This window comes from Colias eurytheme, chromosome 15 (genome assembly GCF_061535395.1).
Source record: "Colias eurytheme isolate Ceu_HAF_F1 chromosome 15, ilColEury1 Martin Lab GWU primary, whole genome shotgun sequence".
Taxonomy (NCBI): Eukaryota; Metazoa; Arthropoda; class Insecta; order Lepidoptera; family Pieridae; genus Colias; species Colias eurytheme.
This window is the reverse complement of record NC_142994.1, coordinates 11,788,521-11,816,508: the sequence shown is the minus strand read 5'-3', so window position 1 is coordinate 11,816,508 and position 27,988 is coordinate 11,788,521. Positions and strand designations below refer to the sequence as shown.

General features: G+C 38.3%; 1 protein-coding gene across 1 annotated transcript; it reads right to left on the bottom strand.

The window, feature by feature from the left end:
• betaCOP (coatomer subunit beta) lies at positions 1-27,973 on the bottom strand. Its single transcript, XM_090109987.1, has 20 exons — positions 27,813-27,973; positions 27,533-27,627; positions 27,115-27,344; positions 26,618-26,787; positions 26,136-26,343; positions 24,806-24,943; positions 24,214-24,412; positions 23,738-23,883; positions 22,996-23,136; positions 12,973-13,128; positions 12,463-12,566; positions 6,496-6,668; positions 5,100-5,275; positions 4,313-4,445; positions 3,497-3,643; positions 2,518-2,679; positions 2,165-2,310; positions 1,553-1,642; positions 688-840; positions 1-139 (listed from the first exon to the last, which is right to left on the bottom strand). The coding sequence occupies exons 2-20, from the start codon at positions 27,621-27,623 to the stop codon at positions 50-52; spliced, it is 2,853 nt and encodes a 950-aa protein (XP_089966113.1). The 5' UTR covers positions 27,624-27,627; positions 27,813-27,973; the 3' UTR covers positions 1-49.
• Positions 27,974-27,988: the final 15 nt, after the last annotated feature.

Sequence of the window (27,988 nt, the reverse complement as noted above, 5' to 3'; positions counted from 1 at the left end):
ATACAAGGATATAATATTAAATCTAACCTACATCCTAAATTATATATATTTACGCAGCGGGGATCGCATTTTCCGTCTGTTTGTGTGTCGGCGCTTTCTGCATCAGATTGATCTTGTCTCCGAGACTGAGTGCCATGCCCTGTTAGAAAAAAAAATTGTTTAGAAATAAAGTTTTAAAATGTTAACATTTTAAAGCACATATTTATATATTTTTAAGTACATACATATAAATATATGAGATTAAATAATTTTTGACTAGAATTGCATATGTAATTCTAGTACACGTACAGTGAATAATTTTTGAAGTGAAACTTGTACAAGCGCGTTGAGAGTAAAATTTCAAGATCGCGTCATGGCAATACCGTCACGCCATGGAGTAAGGCGACGATTTTGTTATTTTTGAATCTTGCCAAAGAAGTTTCACTTCTGACACGTGTGCGCGGTACACTCGATCTTTTTTTGACGTGACAACGTCTTATAATTCGATAGAGTCGGCAGCACGCACGAAAAAACATGACTCATGCGGCGTTACCTCGCTCTGAGGCGTTCCATGTAAGGCTTGAAGTGCAAGCGAGAGCGCGGAACGAGCGACAGAGAAGCATAATCGGACGTTGTTACGTTCAACTATCGTCAGTAAACCGACTTTACAGACAACCAATTTTTTTTTTTGTATGACTTTGTGCTTACCTGGCTCTTAGCCCGTATCCTGACGTGTCCAACAACAGGCGCGTTGGGGCGGTGCAGTGCGCTCTCTATGGATAGATTCGCTAGTGCGTCTTCGCCGAAGATAGAACGGGCGTATAGATTCGCCGCCATGAACCCGCATTGCCCGGATAAAGCCTGAATAGATAGATAGATAAATCAACAGGTATACTGTCTCCCTGCTTAGAGTAGATAGATAGGTTTCCGCAGGGTAATATTACCTCTGTTAACTCGTTGCAAATTTTTTTACGTTCGGGGGGAGCAAGTTCAATACCATGAATATCATTTTACGATTATTATTAACTAGTAACTGTAAATCAATAAGTTAAGATATTTTAAATAGAATAATTAAATATAGATTTCTGCGAATATATCTTATTCACACGTAAACTGCAAGTAATAAGATACCCTTGAATATACATAATATATCAAAAATAAAAATGGACCCAAAGTAGATCCCTGTGGAACACCAAAGTTAAACAACGCATCGCCCAGATTCTCTTTAACAACAATGGTTTGTATCGTATTCTAAACATATACAGCTACTTGGTTTCGTGCTAAAAAGTTAATACTAATAATTATATAGCATTTGATTTCAAGGAACAAAATGAAATGTTCCAAAGAATCAAATGCTTTGGAAAGGTCAAATATCGCTAAAGTATTTTTTTTGTTTTCGCATGCATTTAAATGTGTGTTAAACAAGCTACTCCAACATCTGTGATGAAAAAGTTAATTATTTGATGAATTAGTTTAATAACAACTTCTCAAAAAAGAGGCAGAAAATTATTACAAAACATAAAAATAAAGAGAAAAACGAAAAACGGCTTTTCCACAATCAAATAGGACTTACCTTATCTGGTGTGAGACACTTCATGTTCGTGGATGCGAGCAGGTGGTCCAAATATTCACGCAAGTCGGTAATACTGGTATTTACTGACACCTGGTAATTAAAAATGAATTAAATTAGCTTCTAGAAAAAAATTGTAGTTTTAATTAAGATAAATGATAGGCTGAGAAAAATATTATTATTACTAGATGACTTGGATATTTTTGTGATTAATAATTTATATTTTTTATTTAAGTTTCTCAACGTTCATTCCATCCCCCAAATTCCGCAAATACTTAAAGAAAAAAACAATACATTACCAAGACAAACGCACCGCAATCGATTTATTACGTCTTATATCGTGTCTATAAATTGTTATTTAAATTGTGTTGTATCACTTGTTATATTCTAATGAATTTCTTCCATTTAGTACTTAATACATCACGCATCGCATCACGATCACTAGATTATGCAAGTAACATCAAATCATCATTGTTACATTTTATATTCGTTCTTTACTATTTTAATTTTATTTAAACGTTTATGCAACAAAGAAAAACTCTATTGTACTATTTTAAAGATTTTCCCACCCCTACGACTACAAAACGAATAACAATCAGTTAAACATTCTCCCACCTTGTTCTCCCACTCGAACTCGGCCCACATGGTGCGGAAGTCGGCATCAGAGCAGGCGGCCGGCTGGATGTAGTCCACTATGTCGATGTGGATGTCGTTCAGCACCACCACGCCGCGGTCCAGTGACGCGCCTGACACCTCGTACACTGGCATCATTAACAATAATATCATTATTATCATCATCAATAACGACACTTATGAACGGCGAATTATTGCCATTCTAACCTCTTTTATATGTTCTGTGGGTATGTGTGTACAAACACCGTGATAGGAGGTCTCCTACCACCAGGTAGGAGACTCTGTACATGTGCATACAAGTGCAAGGCAGAATTTTACTTGTTCTGTGCACGTACCGATGTTGCCGAAGATGATGCCGTTCTCCGTGGAGGCCACCTTGACGTGCGCGCGGATGGTGGCGAAGTCCCGCGGCGCCAGCACCAGCGGCGCGGGCCGCTCCACCAGCCGCAGCTCGCCCAGCGTCGCCAGCTCCACCGTGCAGTTCTGCAGAGTGTCCTCTGCGAACGGACAACACGCATCGTTTTATATGTAACAGGAAATATTACCGCCAATTAAAGAAGAGAAGTTTTCTAATAAATGGTTATCGTGTCCTCTAGGAACACGCAACACACTTTGGGTTACACTTAAAGGGAAAAATTATCGCCCTTTAACTAATATAAAGATGTAATCAATATAAATAAAAAAAATCTGATTAATAAATCTACTATGCAAGCTTCTCTGTGATTAAAACAGTAACAGAGAATGTCGATAAAAAAATCGCCAGCAGTAAAACATGTCTTTGATCTCTTGAAAGCATTTGACTTAGTAAATCACAATATCTTCACACATAAATGCTCCTAGAATTTGATAAAAACCTATCTGGCATATAGAAAACAATATGAGGAAATAATAAATATTGACAAAGACCAAGATGGTTGCATATAAGTCCACATATGAATAAAACAGACATGGAGTTCCTCAAGGGACCCTACTTGGACCATTATTGTTGCTTATGTATGAAAATGATTTGTCTTATATAACGCAATATATTTTAATTGTTTTTTGTTTCCCGAAACATTTGTTTAATCATTCCTGACGATCTGAAGAATAACTAAAACTGGACATTAAATAATACAATTTTTTTTTAATATAAAAGCTCAAGTGTCATGGTTTAAAATTAAATCTAACAAAATGCAAATAATCCCTTAATGGAATGACAAACTAAATGATTAACGACTTAAATATACAATAATTTTAAATCCAGTTTTCAGAACTGCACTGGACGAACATTTAAATTTTAACTTTTAACTAACGATAATTTGATCGAAAACTCACCAGTCTGATTAACAACGAGCACGTCAAGCACGATATCGTACTGGTTGACCGCGACTATCGCCTCCGCGTACACCGGGTCTGAGAAACCCGTCAGCTGCCGCACGCGGGACAACTTGCCGCCCGATGTGCTGCTGGCTGATGGACGACCTGGGTGTGGAATGGGTTATTTATAAAAAAATGTATGCGTGTACTAGAGTACACACGTAAGAAGTGAAACTTCTTTATGACCTTAAAAATGTCACGAGTATGGCGTAACGCAAAAATGTCACGCGTACGGCGTAACGCAAAAATGTCGCGCGTACGGCGTAACGCAAAAATGTTACACTATATTTTTGTCCAACCCCGATAAAGAAGTTTCACTTCAATAATTTGATAGTTTATTATAGATTACAATCGTGAGAGTGATGATTGAACTGTGAACACGAGGTGAAAGGTAAGAGGTGTAGGAAGTGAAATAAAAATTTGTTAATATTTACATGAATAAATTTGATTGTGATTATTATCAAAACGTACCCATAAAGGGATAACTACAGTAAATAATTAAAATTTACCATTGCATATAAATATTTTAAAGCACAGTGTCTATAAGAACCTTTACTCGTCCATTGTAAAGTTTAATAACATTTACTTGGAGTAACATTCACGTATAAATGTGTGTGCGTGTGTGCATGTTTAATGTGCTGCGTGACCCATAATAATTAATGTTTGTCTATTTGGCACATTTGTATGTAGGCGTATGTGAATATTTAATGTTTCTATCTGCGTGGCACATATAAGTGTATGTGTTTGAATGTCTGTGTGTGTGTGTGTACACACCCTGCACAGCCTTGTTGAGCGAGAGCTCGAACATGTCGTGTTGGTGCGCGGTGGCAGCTCCAGCGAGCGCACCGAACGCTATACCACGCTCCACTTCCACACGTTTTTCTACAGCTGTCAACGCACGATCCGCCTGAAAAAAAAATTGGTTGTAAAGTAGTATAAAGCTGAAGAGTTTGTTTGTTTGTTTGAACGCGCTAATCTCAGGAACTACTGGTCCAATTTGAAAAATTATTTCGGTGTTAGATAGCCCATTTATCGTGAAAGGCTATAGGATATATTTTATCACGCTAAGACAAACAGGAGTGGAGCACTGCTGGTAAAACCGCAGGGCACAGCTAGTTTTATAATAATTTGGCATTCAATTCGATTATTGCGTACACTGTGATTGATTGATTGATTATTAAATATGTTGCGTACGTATTAAAGCTGGCTTAATGTTGTTGGCTAACTCTAATATACTACTAATAGATTACCATAAATTGTTCACTAAATCCAGTAGCAAAACGAAAACATCAATCCCGCTCGAAGGACCAAAATGTTCTGTACCATTGCACATGATTCCCTGCACTATGCTTCTATATTTATTTTCACTTAGGGCTGATTTTTCAATCCTTGGTTAAAACTTATTCATCGAATAACATATTAAACTACCATTTCAAAAATGTATTCTAATTGTCCGTATTTGACAGATTACAGATGACATTTTAAAATGTTCGTGTAATACTTTATTGGACGGATAAATTTAAACCAAGGATTGAAAAATCGGCCCTTAATCCTCCCTTACCTCAACCTCAGGCAACAATTCAGGCTGCGCACGGTCAGGCAAAGCCAGTAATGCAGCAAGAGCTTGTCTAGAGGAAGTCAGTAATGCTTCAGTGATGGTTGGAGGTCGTTCAGCGCCCGCGCGTATGCACACCGCTGCGTGCTCGATGTCGTCCGCTGTAAGACCGTTTGCACCCTCTAAAAACATAATGTTATATCAATAAAAATATTTTTGGTATTTCGTAATATTTCTTTTTTGTGGTGGTCGAGTATTGTGGGAAGGGAACAATACCAATAATTATTTATTTGCAAATCTGTTTATAGAAAAATTTATTCGTAGGATGACGTGTGAACATCTGGACCCAAAAAATGAAAACTAAGCAAAATTTATTCTAATTTACGTACATACGAAAAAGCAAACTAAACAGCTTAGATAGGTTTGACAGTTTGCGCAAAGGTAGGCAAAAGCCTGTCAGGTCTGCAAACCAACATTGTTAAACAATTTATTAATAAAAAATGAATGCTGCGCGGAGCAGGCGCAGGCTGCTGTGTAACTGTCCCCCCCTCCCCCCACTCACCGAGCTTGTGGTACGCCAGCAGCTGCGCGGCCAGCCGCAGCGCGTGCGCACGTCTCGCGGGCGGCAAGCGCAGCGCCAGCTTGCACAGCGCGGAGCAGGCGCAGGCTGCTGTGTAACTGTCCCCCCCTCCCCCCACTCACCGAGCTTGTGGTACGCCAGCAGCTGCGCGGCCAGCCGCAGCGCGTGCGCACGTCTCGCGGGCGGCAAGCGCAGCGCCAGCTTGCACAGCGCGGAGCAGGCGCAGGCTGCTGTGTAACTGTCCCCCCCTCCCCCCACTCACCGAGCTTGTGGTACGCCAGCAGCTGCGCGGCCAGCCGCAGCGCGTGCGCACGTCTCGCGGGCGGCAAGCGCAGCGCCAGCTTGCACAGCGCGGAGCAGGCGCAGGCTGCTGTGTAACTGTCCCCCCCTCCCCCCACTCACCGAGCTTGTGGTACGCCAGCAGCTGCGCGGCCAGCCGCAGCGCGTGCGCACGTCTCGCGGGCGGCAAGCGCAGCGCCAGCTTGCACAGCGCGGAGCAGGCGCAGGCTGCTGTGTAACTGTCCCCCCCTCCCCCCACTCACCGAGCTTGTGGTACGCCAGCAGCTGCGCGGCCAGCCGCAGCGCGTGCGCACGTCTCGCGGGCGGCAAGCGCAGCGCCAGCTTGCACAGCGCGGAGCAGGCGCAGGCTGCTGTGTAACTGTCCCCCCCTCCCCCCACTCACCGAGCTTGTGGTACGCCAGCAGCTGCGCGGCCAGCCGCAGCGCGTGCGCACGTCTCGCGGGCGGCAAGCGCAGCGCCAGCTTGCACAGCGCGGAGCAGGCGCAGGCTGCTGTGTAACTGTCCCCCCCTCCCCCCACTCACCGAGCTTGTGGTACGCCAGCAGCTGCGCGGCCAGCCGCAGCGCGTGCGCACGTCTCGCGGGCGGCAAGCGCAGCGCCAGCTTGCACAGCGCGGAGCAGGCGCAGGCTGCTGTGAAGCTGTCGCCTGCGCGGATCGCGGTGGACAGACCCTCTTTTGTGTCGGCTGTTGACGCCCTGATACACGCACAAGTTAATCAGAGCAGTCGAATTATAAAACGTCAAGAAAACTGGTCAATTGTCAGACGGACATTCAACTTAATTAGAGCGTTCAAATTATACAACGTCAAGAATACCGGTCAAGTTCGAATCGGATAATGAGGGTTGTACGTGTGTTAAAAATATCAAATAAAAAAATTGTAAACTATCCACTTTATGACTGCACCAATCGTTACTAAACCTCGATTTTAATTATCGTTGCTTTCGTGACAACAGAACTTTAGATAACAATCACGGATTTAACGTTAACACACTTCAATGTACATAATCATTAATCAACCATCATGCCAATTAATTAATACTGGGTTAGCAAAAGGTCCATATATTTTTTAAAGAGCCGTAACAAATTTAATTGAATTCCGGTTCCGGTGACGAAAGTGTAAAGACGTACGAAAGTGATCTCTGTGAATATTATTGAAATAATAGTGCAAAAGTGACAATTTAAACTCATATTAGGCTTAAATCTTACCTAGAGCTTAAAAACATCCCAAAATAGTGTTAAAGTGTTTGATACAGTGCTTCCCAAAACAAATCACTGTTTTTATTTGATTAGTATAACCTAAAAAAAAACGTTAACATTCCACTGAACAATAACTGTCAAATATCAAACAAACTGTCAGTGACAAGTGACAACAAACATTGACTTTGACATTTCAACCATAAATAGTAGTGATAGTGTTACCAGCATTCAAAGCCGAATTACCCAAAAATAATATGGAAAAACAAATGGAAATTTTGTTTTCAAAAATTAACGAAAAATTTAACGAACAAACAAATACATTAACAACAGCAATAACGAAAAATGTAATGGAGGCCTTAGACGAAAAGATGAAATTATTGATAGAAGAAAATAACAACCTTAAAACTAAAGTCAGTAATTTGGAACAAAAAATATCATTTTTAGAAAAGGAAAAACGAGGAAAAAATTTAATTCTTTTCGGCATTGAAGAAAAGGGGAAGACAGAAATAGAACTAGTGGATTTAGTGAAAGAAACTGTTGTGGAATCAGGAATACATCTAGATAGTCAAGAAATAAGTAATATTAAAAGAATCGGAAAACAATCAGATAAGAACCGTCCAGTTATAATATCACTAACAACTATATGGAAGAAACATATAATTTTGAAAAACAAGCGAAACCTTCCTCCAGGCGTATATGTAAAAGAGGATTACTCTAAAGAAGTACTAGAGACACGTAAAAAATTACAGCAACAAGTGGAAATAGAAAGAAAAAATGGGAATGTAGCATTTATAAAATACGATAAGCTAATTGTAAAGAAACCCAACAACAGCCATCGTGAAAAAAGGAAAAGAGAACAATCAGGTTCTCCAACCGATTCATCTCAGAAAAAACTGAACACAAAGTATGATGAAAATGCTAAGACCCAAAGAGGAGTAATCAAGCCAAGCATCCTTACATATGTATCGCGCGAACGATCCGCCTCTGTTTCAGAGATTTCAAAAAACAAGTAAAGGCCCCCTCCGACCGGAACAAACAAAGAAATAATAAAACAAATATAGATATAAGACAAACATCAAGAAAATGCCCCCCAAGCCGGCTGGTCACCGTGGGGGAAGACGACCACCACCCTCCAACAAATCTGCCAACTAAATTCAACACAAAAAAAGATATACAAAAACAAAGTAATTTATATATATGTACACTTAATACGCGAACCTTGAGAACAGAAGAAAGTTTGAAAGAACTAGAGTTAGCTATAGAAACCATCAAGTGGGACATCTTGGGCATAAGTGAAATGCGGAGACTAGGAGAAGGAATAGAAGAGAGAAGTAATTATATTATGTACTATAAAGGCGAAGTCTCTGGACATAGAGGAGTAGGTTTTTTGGTGAAGTTAAAACTCAAGAACTACATCACCGCGTTTGAAGGAATATCAGATAGAATAGCGGCAATACACATTAACTTACCCAAACATAAGAAAAACTGGACATTAATTCAAGTCTACTCGCCAACAGAGCAAGCATCAAAAGCAGAAATAGATACATTCTATGATAAACTAAGGGAATTTTCAGAAAAATACTCTCAAAACAATTTAGTACTCATGGGGGATTTCAATGCACAAGTAGGTACCCAAATAACTGGAGAAGAATATATAATAGGGAAATATGGGAAAGGTAAAAGAAGTAGAAATGGAGAAAAGTTAGTAGAATTCTTGCTTGAGCAAAATTTAACACTTCTTAATTCCATTTTTCGCAAAAGGCTCAACAACAAATGGACATGGATATCTCCAGACGGAAAGGTCAGAAATGAAATTGATTACATAATAACCAACAAAGCGAAGTTATTTAGTGATACGGGAATAGTGAAAAACCTAAACTTTAATACCAACCACCGTATGGTACGTAGCTGTCTCAAAGCAAGTGGTTTAAAGAAGCCTAGACCAAGAGCCGTTCAAAATATTTACTTAACGCGCAAAAAGGGGGAGAAATTCGAAACTACAGAAGACTTAATGGAAGTTGTTAACTCAAATATGTCACTAGATGAGAAATACAAAAAAGTAGAAAACAAGCTCCAAGAACAGGCAAGTACAACAACAAACAAGAAGAAAGAACCCTATTTAAGTGAAACAACTTTAAAACTTATTCAAGACAGAAAGAGACTGATACTTAATAAGAAAGAAAACCAAAAAGAAATCTCCAATCTTAGCAAACAGATCCGCGAAAATATGAGGAAAGATAGAATAAATAGACGACACAAAACCCTGGAAAATTATATTATCAAAACGGGAGGCACAAAGAAAGCACTTAAAGAACTTAGAGAAAAAGGAAAAGAATGGATACCAAAGCTAAGAGACAAAGAACTGCAAGTTACAACTCGTAATAAAATCAAGAGTATAGCGACAAACTATTATCGTTCATTATATTCAAATCAGGCTAACACACAGACAACTGAAAGAAGACATGTTCAAATACAACAATACACGACGGAAGCTAATGAAGATATACCAGAAATATTACAATCGGAAGTAGAGAAAGCTATTAAAAGTCAAAAGATGGAAAAATCGCCTGGTCCTGACAAAATTACAAATGAACTGATGAAAGGGACAATCACAGAACTAGTCCCAATACTTACCAGGATCTTTAATGAGATTTTATATACAAGCAGTATTCCAAGCAATTGGGCAGAATCGCACATAATACTTTTGTACAAGAAAGGTGCAAAGGACGATATAGGGAATTACAGGCCCATATCTCTCATTTCGAACGTATATAAAGTTTTCGCAAAAGTTATCCTGGACAGAGTATCAAACCAACTAGACGAAAACCAACCGATAGAACAGGCTGGTTTCAGAAAAGGATTCAGTACGATTGATCAAATACATACAATTAAACAGCTTATCCAAAAATACAATGAGTACAATAAAACTATTTATCTGGCATTTATAGATTACTCTAAAGCTTTCGATAGTCTCAAACACGAATTCGTATGGCAAAGCTTAAAAGAGCAGGGAATTCCAAATTTATACATAGACATTATCAAAAACATATATAAGGAAAGTAAAGCTAGTGTCCGACTGGAATCAATGGGAGATGTTTTTCCAATTGAAAGGGGTGTCAGACAGGGTGATCCACTCTCACCAAAGCTGTTTACAGCAGTGCTAGAACAAATGTTCAGGAAACTAGAATGGGAGCATGTGGGACTTAACATAAATGGATCAAGATTGAATAATCTCAGATTTGCTGATGACTTGGTGTTATTAGAAGAAGACCCGCTACTACTGGAATCCATGATACAAACTTTAGCAGACAGAAGCAGGGAAGTGGGTCTAGAAATGAACTCTAGTAAAACTAAAGTTATGACGAATTCATCACCCATAGACATAACCATCAATGGACAAAAACTTGAATATGTAGAGGAATATGTGTATCTCGGCCAGATTATATCACCTTATGATCAAATGTCCAAAGAAATAGATAAAAGAATTGCAACAGGATGGAAGAAATACTGGGCCATGAAAGAAATCATGAAAAGCAAGACTCTGGGAATTAAGATCAAGAAGAAAACGTTTGATACCTGCATCCTACCCTGTATAACATACGGCTGCGAAACCTGGGCTCTAACTAAACGCCATAGGGATAAACTAGCAAGTTGTCAAAGAGGTATGGAAAGGAGCATGCTGGGTCTGAAACTAAAAGACAAAGTTAGGAGTACAGACATCAGACATAAAACAAAATTAACAGACATCCTTAAAAACATCGACCAACTAAAATGGAGATGGACTGGACATATGCTCCGCTGCAAAAAAGAAAAATGGAGCAAACAGGTTACTGTCTGGTACCCTAGGGATGGAGTAAGGAGCCGGGGTCGCAAAGCTAGGAGATGGGAGGACGAATTAAAAACGACCGCAGGGCCCTTTTGGACAAGGGTGGCAGCAGACAGGGTACAATGGAAAGAGTTGGAGGAGGCCTTTGCCGTAAGGCATACCGAAATTAGGGATATTTTATAGTGAAATTTGTTTTTAAGTGTTAAGTAATCTCTAAATTGTATGTTTATATATGTCAACTTTTTCGGAAATAAAGGCTTTATTATTATTATTATGTGTATCTCATTCCATAATACTCGGGTACCATCATAAGGAAGGTACCCGGTCCTTTGGAAGGCTTACGTGGGGACACGGATCCAACACGCAGAGGCCCTTTAGAGAACTTTACTGTGTTGTGGGACACCAGCCGCAGCCTGCCCATGACTGCACTACAGAGTCCTAGGCAGTCCGCGGCCGATGTAGGACTATTGCGAGATATGGAAAAACAAAATAAACTGGGCTATGGGGTGGGATGTTAAATGGGCCGGTATTTGGGGACTATTGGAAACTATGGCACCTGCCTTTCTACTAAAAGAAAGTAAAAATATGTTGGCAGGTGGTGACTCGCCCTCTCACTGTATGGGCCCCCGAAATAAGTCGCTGCAATAGTGCGACAAGGGGGCAACATATTGCGAGCAGCTAAGGGTGGAGAGGCGTCCCTGGACTTTAAACGACGATCACGCGCTCCCTGAGGGTCCAGCATCACGTGCCCACTCGCCACTTATGATTCGCATCCACCCTTCGAGCTAAAAGCTCTCGCGACTCCACTCTGGCCGGCCGGTTAAGGCAAGCCAGAGGTGGGGGTCCTGTCCTCGTCAGGCTTCACTCCGACCGGCCGGTGAAGGCGAGCCGGAGATGAAGACAGGGGCCTCCCCCGGGAGCACTCGGTTCCCGCGGGGTCGCTACTCCCCGACACCCCGCCACAAGGTGTCCTGCGGGTTGACTGATTGCACGGGTGGAATATCTATTGTCACGTAGACAATAGATATTCCACCCGTGGGCGATGGGGTCGTCACATCCCTACGCGCTTATTATTATTATTATTAACAAATTTAATTTAACGTACGCCAGAAAGTCAGTCGATTTTATTGCAGCAAATCAACTAATAATTTTTACAAATTGCCTACATTGATTTAGAGACAGCGTTTGATAGAGTGCACATAAAACTGGATAGCAAATCATAATACAAAAAGTACCAGAGATATTTGTGAAAATAATTCAAGATATGTTTGATGAAGTTAATACAATAAACAATAAAATTTGCTGCTGGGTTTATTATAACCATTTAAGATATACGTTGGAGTTCACCAGGGATCAACATTTGGCCCACTTTTGTTCAACCTCTATGAATTTTCTTATTTTGTCCATTAAAGATAACCAAATTAGTACCACACAACCAGGAAATAGAAAAATATGAAAATACTCACTGGGGCAAGTTGAAAGCAGATTGTGTCGCATACGCGCCGTCACTTGTAACTAATTGACGAGCTGGTGCTTCCGGTTGTTTGCTTGCTTTCTCTGGTTCCTCCTCCTGGTGGAATTTATTTTTGAAGTGAAACTTCTTCAGGCGCGTTGAGAGTAAAATTTCAAGGTCGCATCATGGCAATACCGTCACGTCATAGAGTAAGGCGACGATTTTGGTATCTTTGAATCTTGCCAAAGAAATTTCACTTTTGACGCGTGTGCACACGGCACACACGCCCATTTTTATCATTTCTTATGCAAGCTTTTTCCATTAAAATTTCGTTAATCAATTGGAAAACATTTGACCAATCTTACTACAAATAAATATAACTTAATTTTAATAATCATACATCACAACACTTAAAAGAAACAAAGTTCTGAAAATAAACACATAAACACAACACAACACACATTTTTTTGTCTAATTGACTAAATATACGACTTATATTAGAAGAAGTTAAAAAAAGACTTACCTTTGCATCAGCATTTTTAGCCGCTGGTATGACGTTATCAAGAATCTCAAGTGCGGCTAAAGCCCTTTCTTCTGTGTCGGCGAATTCCGCCAACAACCACAGCGCTGAGCGGGCGATTTTGCCGACGCGAATGTTGCTCACGCATTCAAGAAGTTTCTGCGATAGTCCATTGAATGAGTCCCTCCAAGGGGGGTCTAGAGTGCGTGAGTTAGTAACGTAAGATTTTTCTTCGGAAACATGTCAAGAGTCCCTAGGTAATAAACATACTAAAACCCCGGGCCACTAGGAGGAGCCCCGGAGTGGGGGGAGGGGGGAAATGGGTCCATTTTTTCATTTTTCGCTTAAATCTCAAAAACGGTACATGTTAGAGAAAAACTTTCAAGGAAAAATTGAAAGGCCATAAAATTATCTACAAGTTGTACCTGAATCATTTTTTCCTATATCCTACCGTTTCTGAGTTATACGCAGTAAAACATGATTTTGGCTCAAACAATTTCAACATCAATCGATCAAAAAATATTTCTTTCTTCCAAAAAACTCAAATGTGCAACTTGTGACCAGTACTGATAGATTGCTCTTAATTAGTTCTATAATTGGTAAAATAAACACATTCCTCCATGGAAGCCTTTAGGAGGAATCGATTGTCAAAATATTATATTAGGGCAGTTTGAGTTACTGAACTTGATCTTTTTATTTTTTTCTTCCAAAAAACTCAAAAGTGCAACTTGTGACCGGTACAGATAGATTGCTCATAATCAGGTCTATCATTGCTAAAAATACCAGATTCCACCACGGAGGCGTTTACGGGGAATTGAATTTTATTAGGGTAGTTAGTTAAAAAGTTCATGTATCGTAACTACCCTAATAAAATTCAATACCTCCTAAAGGCCTCCATGGTGGAATCTGTTTTTTTTATCAATGATAGACCTAATTATGAGCAATCTATCGGTACCGGTCACAAGTTGCACTTTTGAGTTTTTTTGGAAGAAAAAAAATAAAAAGTTCAAGTATCGTATCTACCCTAATAAAATTCAATTCCCCGTAAACGCCTCCATGGTGGAATCTAGTATTTTTATCAATGATAGACCTAATTATGAGCAATCTATCTGTACCGGTCACAAGTTGCACTTTTGAGTTTTTGGGAAGAAAAAAATAAAAAGATCAAGTTCAGTAACTCAAACTACCCTAATATAGTATTTTGACAATCGATTCCTCCTAAAGGCTTCCATGGAGGAATGTGTTTATTTTACCAATTATAGACCTAATTAAGAGCAATCTAACAGTACCAGTCACAAGTTGCACTTTTGAGTTTTTTGGAAGAAAAAAACAAAAAGATCAAGTTCAGTAACTCAAACTACCCTAATATAGTATTTTGAAAATCGATTCCTCCTAAAGGCTTCCATGGAGGAATGTGTTTATTTTACTAATTATAGACCTAATTAAGAGCAATCTATCAGTATCGGTCACAAGTTGCACTTTTGAGTTTTTTTGGAGAAAAAAAATAAAAAGTTCAAGTATCGTAACTACTCTAATAAAATTCAATTCCCCGTAAACGCCTCCGTGTTGGAATCTGGTATTTTTATCAATGATAGACCCAATTATGAGCAATCTATCTGTACCGGTCACAAGTTGCACTTATGAGTTTTTTTGGAAGAAAAAAATAAAAAGATCAAGTTCAGTAACTCAAACTACCATAATATAATATTATGTGTCTTTCTAAAACACACAGCGTTGGTGAAGAAAGCTGTCTATGAATCCTATATATCTCTATGAAAAAGGGTCACCTTACCGAATATCGATGGATCTTTCACCTCACTAGCAAGAGCGCGTCCCTAGTATGTCATCTGTCATCGCCAATTTGACATCACCTTTGAAGCGCTGTCATCTGCCTCTGCCGGCATAGCGTTTATGAATTCGTGCGCAATAACATCGCGCAGAATATAATTAGTATTTATCTCTAGTAAAAGTGATCAGATTAAGTTACTTTTACCTGAATAAAACACATAAAGCGTTAAATTTTAGTAGTAATTGGTTTAGGAACGGAATTAGTTCCAATATGAAACACAAAAGACCACGTTGTCGGAAGAAAATTCGAAAACCGGTGCTTTGGTATGTATAATAGTGGCGGGAACTCTTTTTCGTCCTCGGAGGACGAGAGAAGCAATGGTTCGTCACTGCCCAAGAGACCGGGAGACGAGAAATTCCGTAAGTACAATCAGACTTGTCATAACATGTCCGGACTCGTGCATAGAATTCCATGCAACACGTGGCATACATATTTTCACAGTATTTGACACAAATACATCAATATTTAGATGTAGGTAATTAGTAATAAAACACAATGCATGCCTATAGTGAGATCGCTATATTATCATCGGGTTTATTTATCATACACAGGCACATTGGTTACTGTGTCAAGTATTGCTTTTAACCAGAATTGTAAGATATCGTTAGGCTACCTAGGTAGAAGGTACTTAGGTTTATGGAATCGACCGTGATCCCCTATGACTAACGAGCCCCAGCAGCAGGTAGTGAGGTATCTCAATCACTTTGACCATTCAATTGTAACTACCTCAACAAAAGTGAGTACCTACTACTTAGTGCCCACTACTACACAATTAGTTCAAAACAATTAAGAGGTACTGATATTTTAGATAGGTACAAAACCTGTCTATCACAATATTCTAAAGAGAAGAAATTATTAATTAACTATTATAATATAATTTACATATCTATCATGTATCAAACATGTCACATATAGATTTTACATTACTTAAGATATGATATAGAATGTATAATGTGAACAACGGTCTCACACAATTTTCAGTATGAGGTACTGATTACTACAAGTTGAGATTACCTAGTTTATGGTAAATAATTCTTAACATAAAGAGCGTGTTTTCATAGTCAATTGATACCAGAATAAGCTTTGATTCTATGGGTACTTATTTGAATAAGTATTGAAAAATCATAAGAAATAGACATTGCATATTAGGAGATGTAGATATGTTTATATACATTATCATCATCAAGGACCCATATTTACCATATCCCCGAACAGTTGAATGATATCATTCTTGCTTATAATGTTACCGATGATAATGATGTTTATCTAGTTCCTTTCTTACTTAAGTGAAAGAGCTTGCCTTAAAATTAACACTCAGGAGTGATAAAATTTTTATAATATCAACAGTAAAGTAACCAAAATCTTTGTATTTTTTATTTGTATCTTCTACAAAAATATGTACTGACAATATGTACAAGGCGTCCTTAGCCATGATTAGCTTAGTATGGTTATGCTGAAAGAACTGAGTGTCCAGAAAGACACAGAAAAATATATGCCATACTTACATTCAGATATGCTTCTGGCAATAAGAGCTGATGGCTCCGCCAGGTTGATATTCAATCTGAGACACCTAAACACCTAGGTATTAACCAGGTAATTTTGATACATATCACAGGTTATAACGGTAACTAATTAAATTTTTACAAAGCCAGGATTGGCTTGTAAAATTAGACATCATTGGTAACAGTAATGAGATTCTTCCAAGGCCAGGATTGGCTTGTACAATCAGGCATCATTGGCCTATTTTCTGCCTGCATATTGCAGCCATTTCAAATGGTCACGGAGACCCTACAAGCTAGAGGTGCCCTCTTTCTGTTTTATTTAAGCTATTAAGTTTGGTCTATTGAGACCGTTACAAAATTAACTTCACAGGGCTTGTAGACTGTGAGGATTTTGGAAAAGCTTGATTGGCACTACAGCCACATAAAGTCCATTGCCTTCTGGTTTAGTTGGACAATTATCTTTTTGGTCTACCATGACTAATCCAATTTAACTTCACAGGTCGCGGAGACCATGGAGGTTTTGGTAAAGCCTGATGGGCAGAACTATTCCAATTCAACTTCACAGGTCGCGAAGACCATGGAGATATTGGTAAAGCTTGATTGGCACTCCAATCACAAAAAGGGCCACAGCCCTCTGATTTAGTTAGACTATCAGGATTATTCTAATAATTTAACTTCACAGGTCTCGGAGACCATGGAGATTTTAGTAAAGCCACAGAATGAGCCACAGCCTTCTAGTTAGACAATTATCTTTTTGTCTACAAGGATTGTTCCAATTAACTTTACAGGTCCCGGAGACCATAGAGATTTTGGGAAAGCAGGTTTGGCACATCAATTACAAAATGTACATTGTAAACCTGGATACTTGTGCCTCATGTGTGATAGTATAGAAATGTCTGTGTTATTGCTAGTCCCAAAAGCTTCAAAGATAGAGCATACTGTGGTAGTCATTAAGAGGACCATGTCTTGCACTAAATAAGAGTTGCAGACAGTTCTAGACATCTAACACTGAGAGGACTGTACAGTTGTCGCCTCCAGGTATTTCTCTAGAGTTTCGCGCACAGCAGACCAAGAGAGAAAGGCTTTCCCTCTACATGCTACACAAGACTTACGAGCTGTGGAAAAGACAACATACACAGAAATGTCATAGTCTTTGTAAAAGAACAAGTTTGTCACTTCCTAACTACAGATACCGCGGATGCGGGCTGAGTAGGACATCTGAACAGTACTTACCTGTCAGAGAAATGGAGAGGGAAGCAGGGGACTTGGCCTTAGAATTTCTGACTTATATGTAGTGTACCATAGGTATGCAATAAAAATGCTTCTGAGTAGATGGAAAGGGGCGCACATCCTGTAGCCCAAGCAACCAATCAGACTTTGGTCGCCCACATACAAAGGTTGCTAACTCTCTTAGCCCTCACAACTGAGTAACTGTACCTCAAACTCAAACTCAAACTCAAACATTTATTTATTCAATTAGACTTCTTCTAGAAGCACTTTTGAAACGTCGTTAAGTACATATTTTTAACATTTACCACCGATTCGGAAAGCAGTATCTACGGAGAAGAATCGGCAAGAAACTCCATAGTTGCTCTTTTTAATCATGTCAGATTTACAATTTTACAAATTACATAATATGTAATATCATAATATGCCAAAGAACTGTCCTGTGGTTTTTACGCGACAACCCTCCATGGGTTTTTATCTTCCATATATTCCTTAATACTGTAATAGGCTCTCTTGACAAGTACATTTTTTATATAAGATTTAAATTTAGAACTACTAAACTCTTTAATATTATGAGGAATTCTGTTGTAAAAGCGTATACCTTGGCCCATAAATGAATTTTTAACTTTAGCTAGCCGGAATAATGGCATTTCAATTTTATTTCTGTTTCTTGTGTCATAACAATGTCTATCTCCTACTTTTGTGTGTAAGTAAGCGTTATTATGTACATATAAAATATTATTAAATATATACTGCGACGGTACAGTAAGGATACCAGTATTCTTAAAGAGATCTCTTAGTGAGTCTCGAGCACGCAAATTATATACAGAGCGTATGGCTCTTTTCTGTAATATAAATATAGTTTCTATATCTGCAGCCCTGCCCCATAGCAGAATTCCATAGGACATTATGCTATGAAAGTAGCTAAAGTAAACCAATCTAGCCGTTTCTTCATCGGTGAGATGCCTTATTCTTCTAACTGCATATGCAGCTGAGCTGAGCTTAGCAGCGGTGGTGGTGACATGGGCCCCCCATTGAAGCTTCTCATCCAATGTCAAACCAAGAAAAACAGTCGATTCCACAGGGTTTAATACCTCCCCGTTTAAAATAATATTCCTTTTCACCTTTTTTACATTTGGGAGGATAAATTCTACACAATTTGTTTTTTTTGTATTTAATAGTAAATTATTAGCATTAAACCAATTGGATATGCGTAAAAGAGCAGAGTTTACTTCGTCAACATTTGTGTCATGTCTATCCACATTAAAAATTAATGAGGTGTCATCTGCAAACAGTACTATTTCACACATATCCTGCAAATAATAAGGTAGGTCATTAATATACACTAAGAACAAAAACGGTCCTAAGATAGATCCCTGCGGAACACCTATGTTAATCGGCGCACCGCGAGATTTCTCTCCATTAACGACAACGGTTTGTACCCTGTTCTGAAGATATGAAGCTATGAGATCCTGAGCTAAACCTTTGATACCATAAAAATTTAGTTTCCGTAATAGAGTGGAATGTTCTACACAGTCGAAAGCCTTAGAAAGGTCGCAGAATATCCCCAAAGCATTCTTTGAATTTTCCCATGCTTTGTATATATGTGACAAAAGAGCTACTCCGGCATCAGTGGTAGAGCGCCCCTTTGTGAATCCATACTGTTTGGCGTGCAGTAAACCATTTGATGCAAAATGACTATTTAATTGGTTTAAAATTAGTTTCTCGAAGACTTTGCTCAAAGTTGGTAATATGGAAATTGGCCTATAGTTATTACTGTCTTCTTGGTCACCACTTTTAAATAAAGGAATAACTTTGCTAAACTTTAGTAAATCAGGGAATATACCACAGTCGCAACACTGATTAAATATAAACGCTAGTTGATTGGCAATGTTTTCTATGATATTATTTACTAAATTTACAGACATACCCCAGAGATCACATGTTTTTTTTAAATTTAATGTTTTAAAAGTTTTAACAATTTCATCAGCAGTCACGTGTCGCAATTCAAATAATTTGTTACACTCAGCAACGTGATCCCTCAATAAAGACTCTGCAAGCGCTGAAGACGAATTTAAATTCTTAGTTAAACTAGCAGGGACACTACTAAAGAAATCTTCAAAAGCAAGCGCAACATCAGCACTTTTGTCAATGACCTGACCTAGATGAGAAGTTGAGAATAACTCTTGGCACGCTTCCAGGACGCCTAAATGGCTTTTGATTTAGATTGCCTCTCAAGAAATCTACCTGTACCGGAGTGGCTTCTCCTACCTTGTACAACAGGAAATATATTTCGGAGGCTCCTGATATGGTCCATTCCGCTATCCAAAGAGGTGCAGTGCCAGGGCATATTTGCCAAAGCCTGCTTCGAATTATGCGACATCTGCAGTCGTTGATGGAGCTGACGCCTAGGCTGAATATTCCCTTCCAAGGATAATCCTCCAAGTGTACTAGCGCACCTCGCACCCCGGGACCCGGGCAGATACATAGCACCCAAGGGTGGCTTATGATTAATATAATAAATAATAATAATATACGGGCATTTCTCCGCAACTCGATGTCAAGCGCCTAAAGATGGCTTATGGTTATTGACTATTATGGTTATATATGGTTATTGACCCGGAAGTCAGGAGCACTCAGACCATTGGTGAATGGCCTTACCCCCCAACTGCTCAGTCAGAAAAGGGGGGGGGGGAGAAAAAAGCCCATTGTAGAGCAAAGGAGAAAGAGCAGTTAGGTAGTGGTGCCCCTCCACAGTGCCAACATATGATCCTCCAAGCAGGAGGTGACTTTCATAATGCAAAAAAAAAAAGAAGAATGCATGTAATCTAGTACACAGAGATTCTATTTAGCTAATTAAATTAAATTAATTAATTTTAATTAGCCTAGGTCTATAATAAGCAAGCTGACCCTATTCTCTCAGGAGCTCTTATGCTATTACTGGGGTCAGGCCGAGAAGCTCATGACATGAACATGACTTCTGAAGATCTCAAAATAGAGTTTTTTATCGCAGCAAAATAAGATTATAACCTGACCTGAATTTGGATATAAAATGGATACAACAACATATTATCCATCAGGGGTCGGTTGTGAGGACAACCAGACACATAAATATGCCCAGTGACCCATGTGGAAAGGTTGGTTCAAGTAACAAAGGACTGATTTTCAGTCTTAAAAGTAGATAATTGATTCTTATCTATAGAGGGGCGGACCCTTTAAGCTTGCAACACAAACCTTTATGTCTGGCTAGATAAGGTCCTTCCAGATCTTAAAGGCAGTAGCAACCCTGTCCAGCAGTGGCTTCAAGAAGGTGGTAAGGGCACCAACCTGTTGAGGCAATGGAAGGACCATACAGTCCTTTATAAAGTTTTACTGTCAATCAGTCAATTTAGCCAGTGCCAGTGAGTCTGGTTTACTTTAAGGTAACCTTAAACTGTTTAATTAATTATTTAATTAATTGTAATTGATTTAAGATCCAAGTAATGATCAATGTGTAACAAACATGCTTAAAGCTTAAGGTACAGTTGTGTTAACATTGGTATTATAGTTATTTTATATACAGATGTTATTTACTGTAGTATTTAGCCTTAGAGGCTCCATTGTTTATCCTTGATGACATTGATCTTCCTTTGAGTTATAATTTTTAAAATGTTATTTTTATCTTATTATTTGAACTTTGATTTGTTTCAAAGATACAGAGAAATAATAAATCAGTTCTTAGGTTCTAAGACTTAGTTCATTAGTATTGGCTTATGATTATCTGAGGAGAATAATTTAAAATTTAGAGGATATATGGTTAGTTCTTACATGAAAGAAAAACTATTTTTGTTGTTGCTACATAACCCCCTTGTATTGTTTTTAGAATTTAAAATATAACTTTATTTTACAATACAAGAGGTTCATTTAACATTCTGAAAGGAATGAAATTTAAGTTGTTAATACTCTTAGGTATTACAATATTAACAAGATAATTTATTTTCAACATAGCGTTTGTATGTCTTTCTTCACCAGCAGATATCAAACACATCTTCACCAACGCTGTGTGTTTTAGAAAGACACATAATATTGATGTTTTGCATTAAAACAAAACATGTATTATGTGTCGAATAAAACACACAGCGTTGCAGTTTACTGCTTGCTGATGAAGATGCTATGCCGGCAGAGGCAGATGACAGCGCTTCAAAGGTGATGTCAAATTGGCGATGACAGATGACATACTAGGGACGCGCTCTTGCTAGTGAGGTGAAAGATCCATCGATATTCGGTAAGGTGACCCTTTTTCATAGAGATATATAGGATTCATAGACAGCTTTCTTCACCAACGCTGTGTGTTTTATTCGACACATAATACATGTTTTGTTTTAATGCAAAACATCAATATTTTGACAATCGATTCCTCCTAAAGGCTTCCATGGAGGAATGTGTTTATTTTACCAATTATAGACCTAATTAAGAGCAATCTATCAGTACCGGTCACTAGTTGCACTTTTGAGTTTTTTGGAAGAAAAAAAAAAGATCAAGTTCAGTAACTCAAACTACCATAATATAATATTTTGACAATCGATTCCTCCTAAAGGCTTCCATGAAGGAATGTGTTTATTTTATCAATTATAGAACTAATTAAGAGCAATCTATCAGTACCGGTCACAAGTTGCACTTTTGAGTTTTTTGGAAGAAAGAAATATTTTTTGATCGATTGATGTGGAAATTGTTTGAGCCAAAATCATGTTTTACTGCGTATAACTCAGAAACGGTAGGATATAGGAAAAAATGATTCAGGTACAACTTGTAGATAATTTTATGGCCTTTCAACTTTTCCTTGAAAGTTTTTCTCTAACATGTACCGTTTTTGAGATTTAAGCGAAAAATGAAAAAATGGACCCATTTTCCCCCTCCCCCCACTCCGGGGCTCCTCCTAGTGGCCCGGGGTTTTAGTATGTTTATTACCTAGGGACTCTTGACATGTTTCCGAAGAAACATCTTACGTTACTAACTCACGCACTCTAGAACTTTTTATTCAATGGACTAAAGACAAAATCATGAAATGTTATTTTAGGAAAAAAAATATCTTATACAAATTGTCAATTGTGGTATATTTGAATTTGGAAAGTGTCAAAATTAAAATAATTACAATTACAATACATATTTTATCAGTAGGATTTTAAATAGCTAGATGTATTTTGATGAAACAGGTATTAATGATTTACAAAAGTATCAATTCAATACACAAATTATTTATTAATCATGGTGGAAGTGTATAATGTTGCTAGTGTCACTTGACGTGTGTACGTAGTGTGTACTGTGTGACAAATGGACAGTGATAAATGACAACTGCCAAATTGTAAGTGCCATGTTGCAAGTGCCATGTGACCAGTGTTGATTGTGTCTTACTGATTGCCGAATAAACGTATTTTCTTTCTTTCTTTCTTTCAGTGTACTAAGTCTCACCGAGTAGACCTGCGAGGCGAGGTCGGGGAAGGAGTGCAGCGCGTGGCGCAGGAACAGCATGACGTCGTGCGCGGCCGCCTCGCTGCCGTCGCCCAGCATCTCCACCATCGCGGGGGCCACGCTGCCGGCCACCTCGGGGAACTGAGCGGGAGGGGTATATTAGTGCAAGTTTCCATTGACTAGGGGACATAATTTAACACATTTGAAATATTTCAACATGCAATAGATTGGAAGGTTTTTAATGTTTGTACGTATTTGTAATAAATTCGTTGAAAATCGATTTAATAATGTTTTGTTCAAAGTTAATCTCTCATGATAATAATTTCGAAGTCGACATCTCCTATCCTTTACTTAATTTCTCTCTATACAACCGGTTGTCTGGAAGAAATCGCTATTTAGCGATAAGGCCGCGTTGTTACAATGTATCCTAGATTAAGTCTCAATTGTAATTTATTCAGAGCAATAAAGAATTAATAAATAAATATAAAAATGTTGTGTGGTTTTATGAAACCACGGTAAAAGTGAAACTTAGGCACGTACGGTTCTTATCGTACGGTTCCGAACACTGCTTTATACCTACTCGGCAGCCGACCGTCACGCGACATACGCTACACAGACCAAAATGTTTGAGACGATGTAATAAAAGTTTCATTAAAAAAAAATAATTAATCAAGTTAGTTATGTCGCTGGTCATTTATGACGACACTTATTTGAGCTCTGGGGAGGGGGGGGGGGGGTGTACCTTGGTGGCGGCGCGGTGCAGCGCGCGCACGAGCAGCTGGCGGTACTTGTGCGCGTCGTCGTGGTCGGCGCTGTGCGCGCGCGCCGCCTCCTTGCGCAGAACCCCCACCAGCTCCTCCGCGTGACGCGGCGTCGCCAACTCCAAGGCTGATACACCCAAAAAATCATAAAAAAAATTATACTTGAAAAAAAAAGTGCATGTCTGCCGAGCACACGTGTAAGAAGTGAAACTTCTTTAGTAAGATTGAAAGATACTAAAATCGTCGCCTTATTCCATGACGTGACGATATTGCCATGACGCGACCTTGAAATTTTACCCTCAACGCGCCTAAAGAAGTTTCACTTCAAAAATATCACGCAACACAATCACTATTATGAAAAAAAATCTCTATGAATAATTTAACACAAGATACAGCCAAATCTACCATACCATAAAATATTCCTAAAATCCCTTATCTAGAAGAAAGAATAACTCACCAAGTTGCAAGGTGTGCCTGCGCACATCTAAATCAGACGCAGCTAACACTCTCAGCACGTCCATAGCGAGGTCCGGCAGTGCTCTAGCCGCACCCTCCCCGCCCTCCGCCCGGAGGGCACTCAGCTTGCCCACAACTATTAACTTCACGTTGTTATCGCTCTCTTTTACTATCAAATCGATGTAGCACGCCGCTGCTGCCTGTTGAAATAATTTTTTATCAGCAATTTTTTATTCCGTTTTTTAGTGATTAGAAATAAATTATAAGCTGTTCACCACTTTGGAGTCTATAATTTAATGTCTTAATTTGTATGCGTTTTAAATCAAAGAAGTGTCATCAGCAAATAAACAAGCCTGAATAATATAAAATCATTTACATACATAATCATTTACATATACTGAAAATAAACCCGGACCTAAAATAGAACCTTGTGGGACACCCATTTGCATAACTGCAAAACTGTGTTTCTACATAATCGAAAGCTTTAGAAAAATCACAAAAAATAAGGTACTATTTGAAACCGGGAAAATAATTTTACATCTACATTAGCTTAGTGTTTTTTTTTTTTTGATGTTTGTAAGGTTAAAGCTAACCTTTAGCGCAGCGGGCGCGTTGGACAGCGTGATGAGCGTGCCGGCCGCCTCGTAGCGCACGGCGGCGCTCGGCGCGTTCAGCAGCCCGTACACCGTGCGGATGAACCGCGACCGCTCGCCCGGGTTCGCGTGGCACACCTTTATTTATTTGAAAGAAAGAAAAAAATAAAATAAATTTATTGCAAAAAACACAGCCAAAAACATTTTTTTTTTTTTAATTGGTAATAGGGAAGCGCTTGACCACAATCTCGCCTGATGTTAAGCTGAGATGTGGTCTAAGATGGAACGCGCTTCCCTAGAAGGTACTTGTTCATTATTAACATTACAAAATTTATCTTAAGATTAGCAAACGGATACAGCCTCAGCAAAATGCTGCACAAAAACAGCGCTGATTTTCAGGCTGCACCGGCGGTTGAGGTCCGTCTTAATATTAAAAAAATAATAATTAAATATTTATTTAAACAGAATTATTCATTGTACATACAGTAATTAAAACATAGCGTACACTAAATTTAGTAACGACTAGCGGTCCGCCCCGGCTTCGCCCGTGGTACATATTTCGCAATAAAAGGTAGCCTATGTTTTTTCTCAGGGTCTAAAGATTGTTTGTGCCCAATTTCATCAAAATCGGTTGAGAGGTTTATGCGTGAAAACTTTTCCTCTTTATAATATTAGTATAGAAGTATAGAAATGTAAAAAATGACAAAACGGAGATACATATTATGTGCGGCTAAATGCATCCAAGTACCTGCTACAGAGGTCCAGGATAGCATTTGCACTGCTAGCAAAAATATCCATTGTGGTATTAGAGCATACAATTATTTCTTAAGGTCACCCAAAGTATCAACTTTTGCTTTGAGTCATCAAAATACATAGAATTTATAATCTGGTTCAGAGTTACAACAGAGAAGAGCCAGAAAGCTATTTTTAAATAGAAAATGTTTAGTGATTACAATAAATTATACATAATTGTTTATCCTTCTGTAACATATTAAATTAAGTCAGTCACAAATAAATGATCATTGTGAGCAAACACTTTTTTTTTCAAGCATTCAAACAGACCTTTATTGCAAAAACACTTTCTATAAATAAATAAACTAAAAAAACTAAAAGACACGCTTTTTGCAAATAGAAAAATGGAATAATTTTATCAAATTAGTGTATTGTTATGGTCCTCAATAAATCTACAAAGTTTGAACGAAATCTGGCCATTTAAAGTGGGTCAAAATCGCGCCCAAAGAAGTTGGTTACAAACAAACATACAGGTGAAGCTAATAGACAGCATGTAAAAAACTACATGGCAAAAAAACCCTCAAAAAATAAAACTTACCTTATAGATCAGCTCCACAATAACCAATTGCAGAATATCTCCGAACCCATGCACACTGTCCAACCTGGAGGACAGGTAAGAGAGTGCTCGCTCCTGGTCAGCATGGAGCAGCATCAGGAAGGCGTTACGCTTGCACGACATATCCTGCTCCGTTTCCAGGAAGTTGGCTATCAGCTCCGGAGCATCGGGGATGAGGAATTCAAAGTTCCTATTAATGTAGAATTGTTATAATTTCAGAATAATGTCCTCAATTAATCCAAGTCAATCCTTATTTTTCTATAGTAATTTTTAGAGGAAGTAAGGAACATAAATACATTGATACTCTTAAACTTTCGCATTTTATACATTAGTAGGATACACACATTTGCTGCATTCAACAACTTAGGACGCATTATCATTATTTTGAATATTTAAAATTAATGAAAAGATAATCAAAATGTAATCTGGTACATTCATTTGAATATGTCAATCATTTATTTCACCTGTAAATAGTGAAAATCGCAAGCACAGCATTCCTCCTCACATAGGAGTGTCTGTGTTCAAGGCAAGTCCTGATCGCTGGCATCAGGGGCTCCAGGAGCTCAGGCTCCTTCAGCTTGCAGAGGAAACGCAGGGTGGATCCACGCAAGAACTCATTGGGGTGTTGCAAGTCCTAAAAATGTATGATAGCAAGATAATATTGTGATCAGTTGTAATAAAATAATGCAAACAATGAAACTTTGATAATGTTTAAAATTATGTACGAGCTATGCAACAGTAGCTTCACCCACATAGTAAAAGAAAATATATGGGGAGGGATTAAAAATTTTCTGTTTTGACGTAGCTAATTAATAATTTTTTATTCAAACAATATTTGGACTTTTGAATTTTTATGTTAAATAAAACTGTAAAATAATACTTATTGATATTTATTAATATATATTTTTATTTTAATATATATGTTATTTTACTAAATCAACTTCTTAATAAACTTTATTACCTTTCTGTAAGCATCACAGACAAGAATCATCTCTTGCATCAGCTTGCCATCAGGTGTGGTCTTCGGGACAATCTCCCAAAAGATCAACAACAGTTTCTTGATGGTATGATCCTGTAGCGGCAGGACAAACCTGATGATTATCATCAAGAGACCAGGTATCTTCTCCCCGGATAAAATAATTCCAATTGTCTTTTTCAGAGCTTCTATTTTCTTTTTAATATCTCCCTTTTCTGAAACATGGGAACTTAATATGAAATGGGGTCCAATATGTAAAAGAAATATTACTTTGCAAGTGTTTTTATAGATACAAATGTTTTGCCTATTGACATATTGATGCAATAATTGAATACACTTATTATATGTATTAAATTGAATAGTGCCTGAAGTGCCATGTAAGTAAGTTAAGAAATCAACTTACCAAGGTCAATTTTAAGCTGCATCTCATTGTAAGGCTCCGAATCGGTTGGAAAATTAATCAAAGTATAACAGGGTTGTTCTACTCCCCCCATGATTCTGAAAAGGTACATATAAATAGATTTATCAATCGTACCGAGGCTCATCAACTATTGTCATTCAATTATTAAGCTCTTCCCATCACATTTACTTTCTCTAACATTTTAATTTTAATAGAAACATAGATATAACATGAAATTTTTTTTGATAAGACACATGAAATATGCAATAAGCAATTTGCATACCTTTATTTTAGGGTTTCTTTCTCAGTACTAATAACAACTTTATAGTATAGTATTAAGAATATTAATAATCCGATACATAAATGACGAAATACACAGATTTTAAATTGTTTTAGTATACGCTATTCGGTGAGACGTGTCCACTATCCGCATCGAGACATTTGAGTGACATTGACAGT

Coding starts and splice junctions, on each gene's coding strand:
- betaCOP (XM_090109987.1), bottom strand. CDS start 27,623: ATGGGGGGAGTAGAACAACCCTGTTATACTTTGATTAATTTTCCAACC. Junction 27,345..27,532: donor GCAGCTTAAAATTGACCTTG/GTAAGTTGATTT, acceptor CCCATGTTTCAG/AAAAGGGAGATATTAAAAAG. Junction 3,644..4,312: donor GCTCAACAAGGCTGTGCAGG/GTGTGTACACAC, acceptor TTCCACACCCAG/GTCGTCCATCAGCCAGCAGC.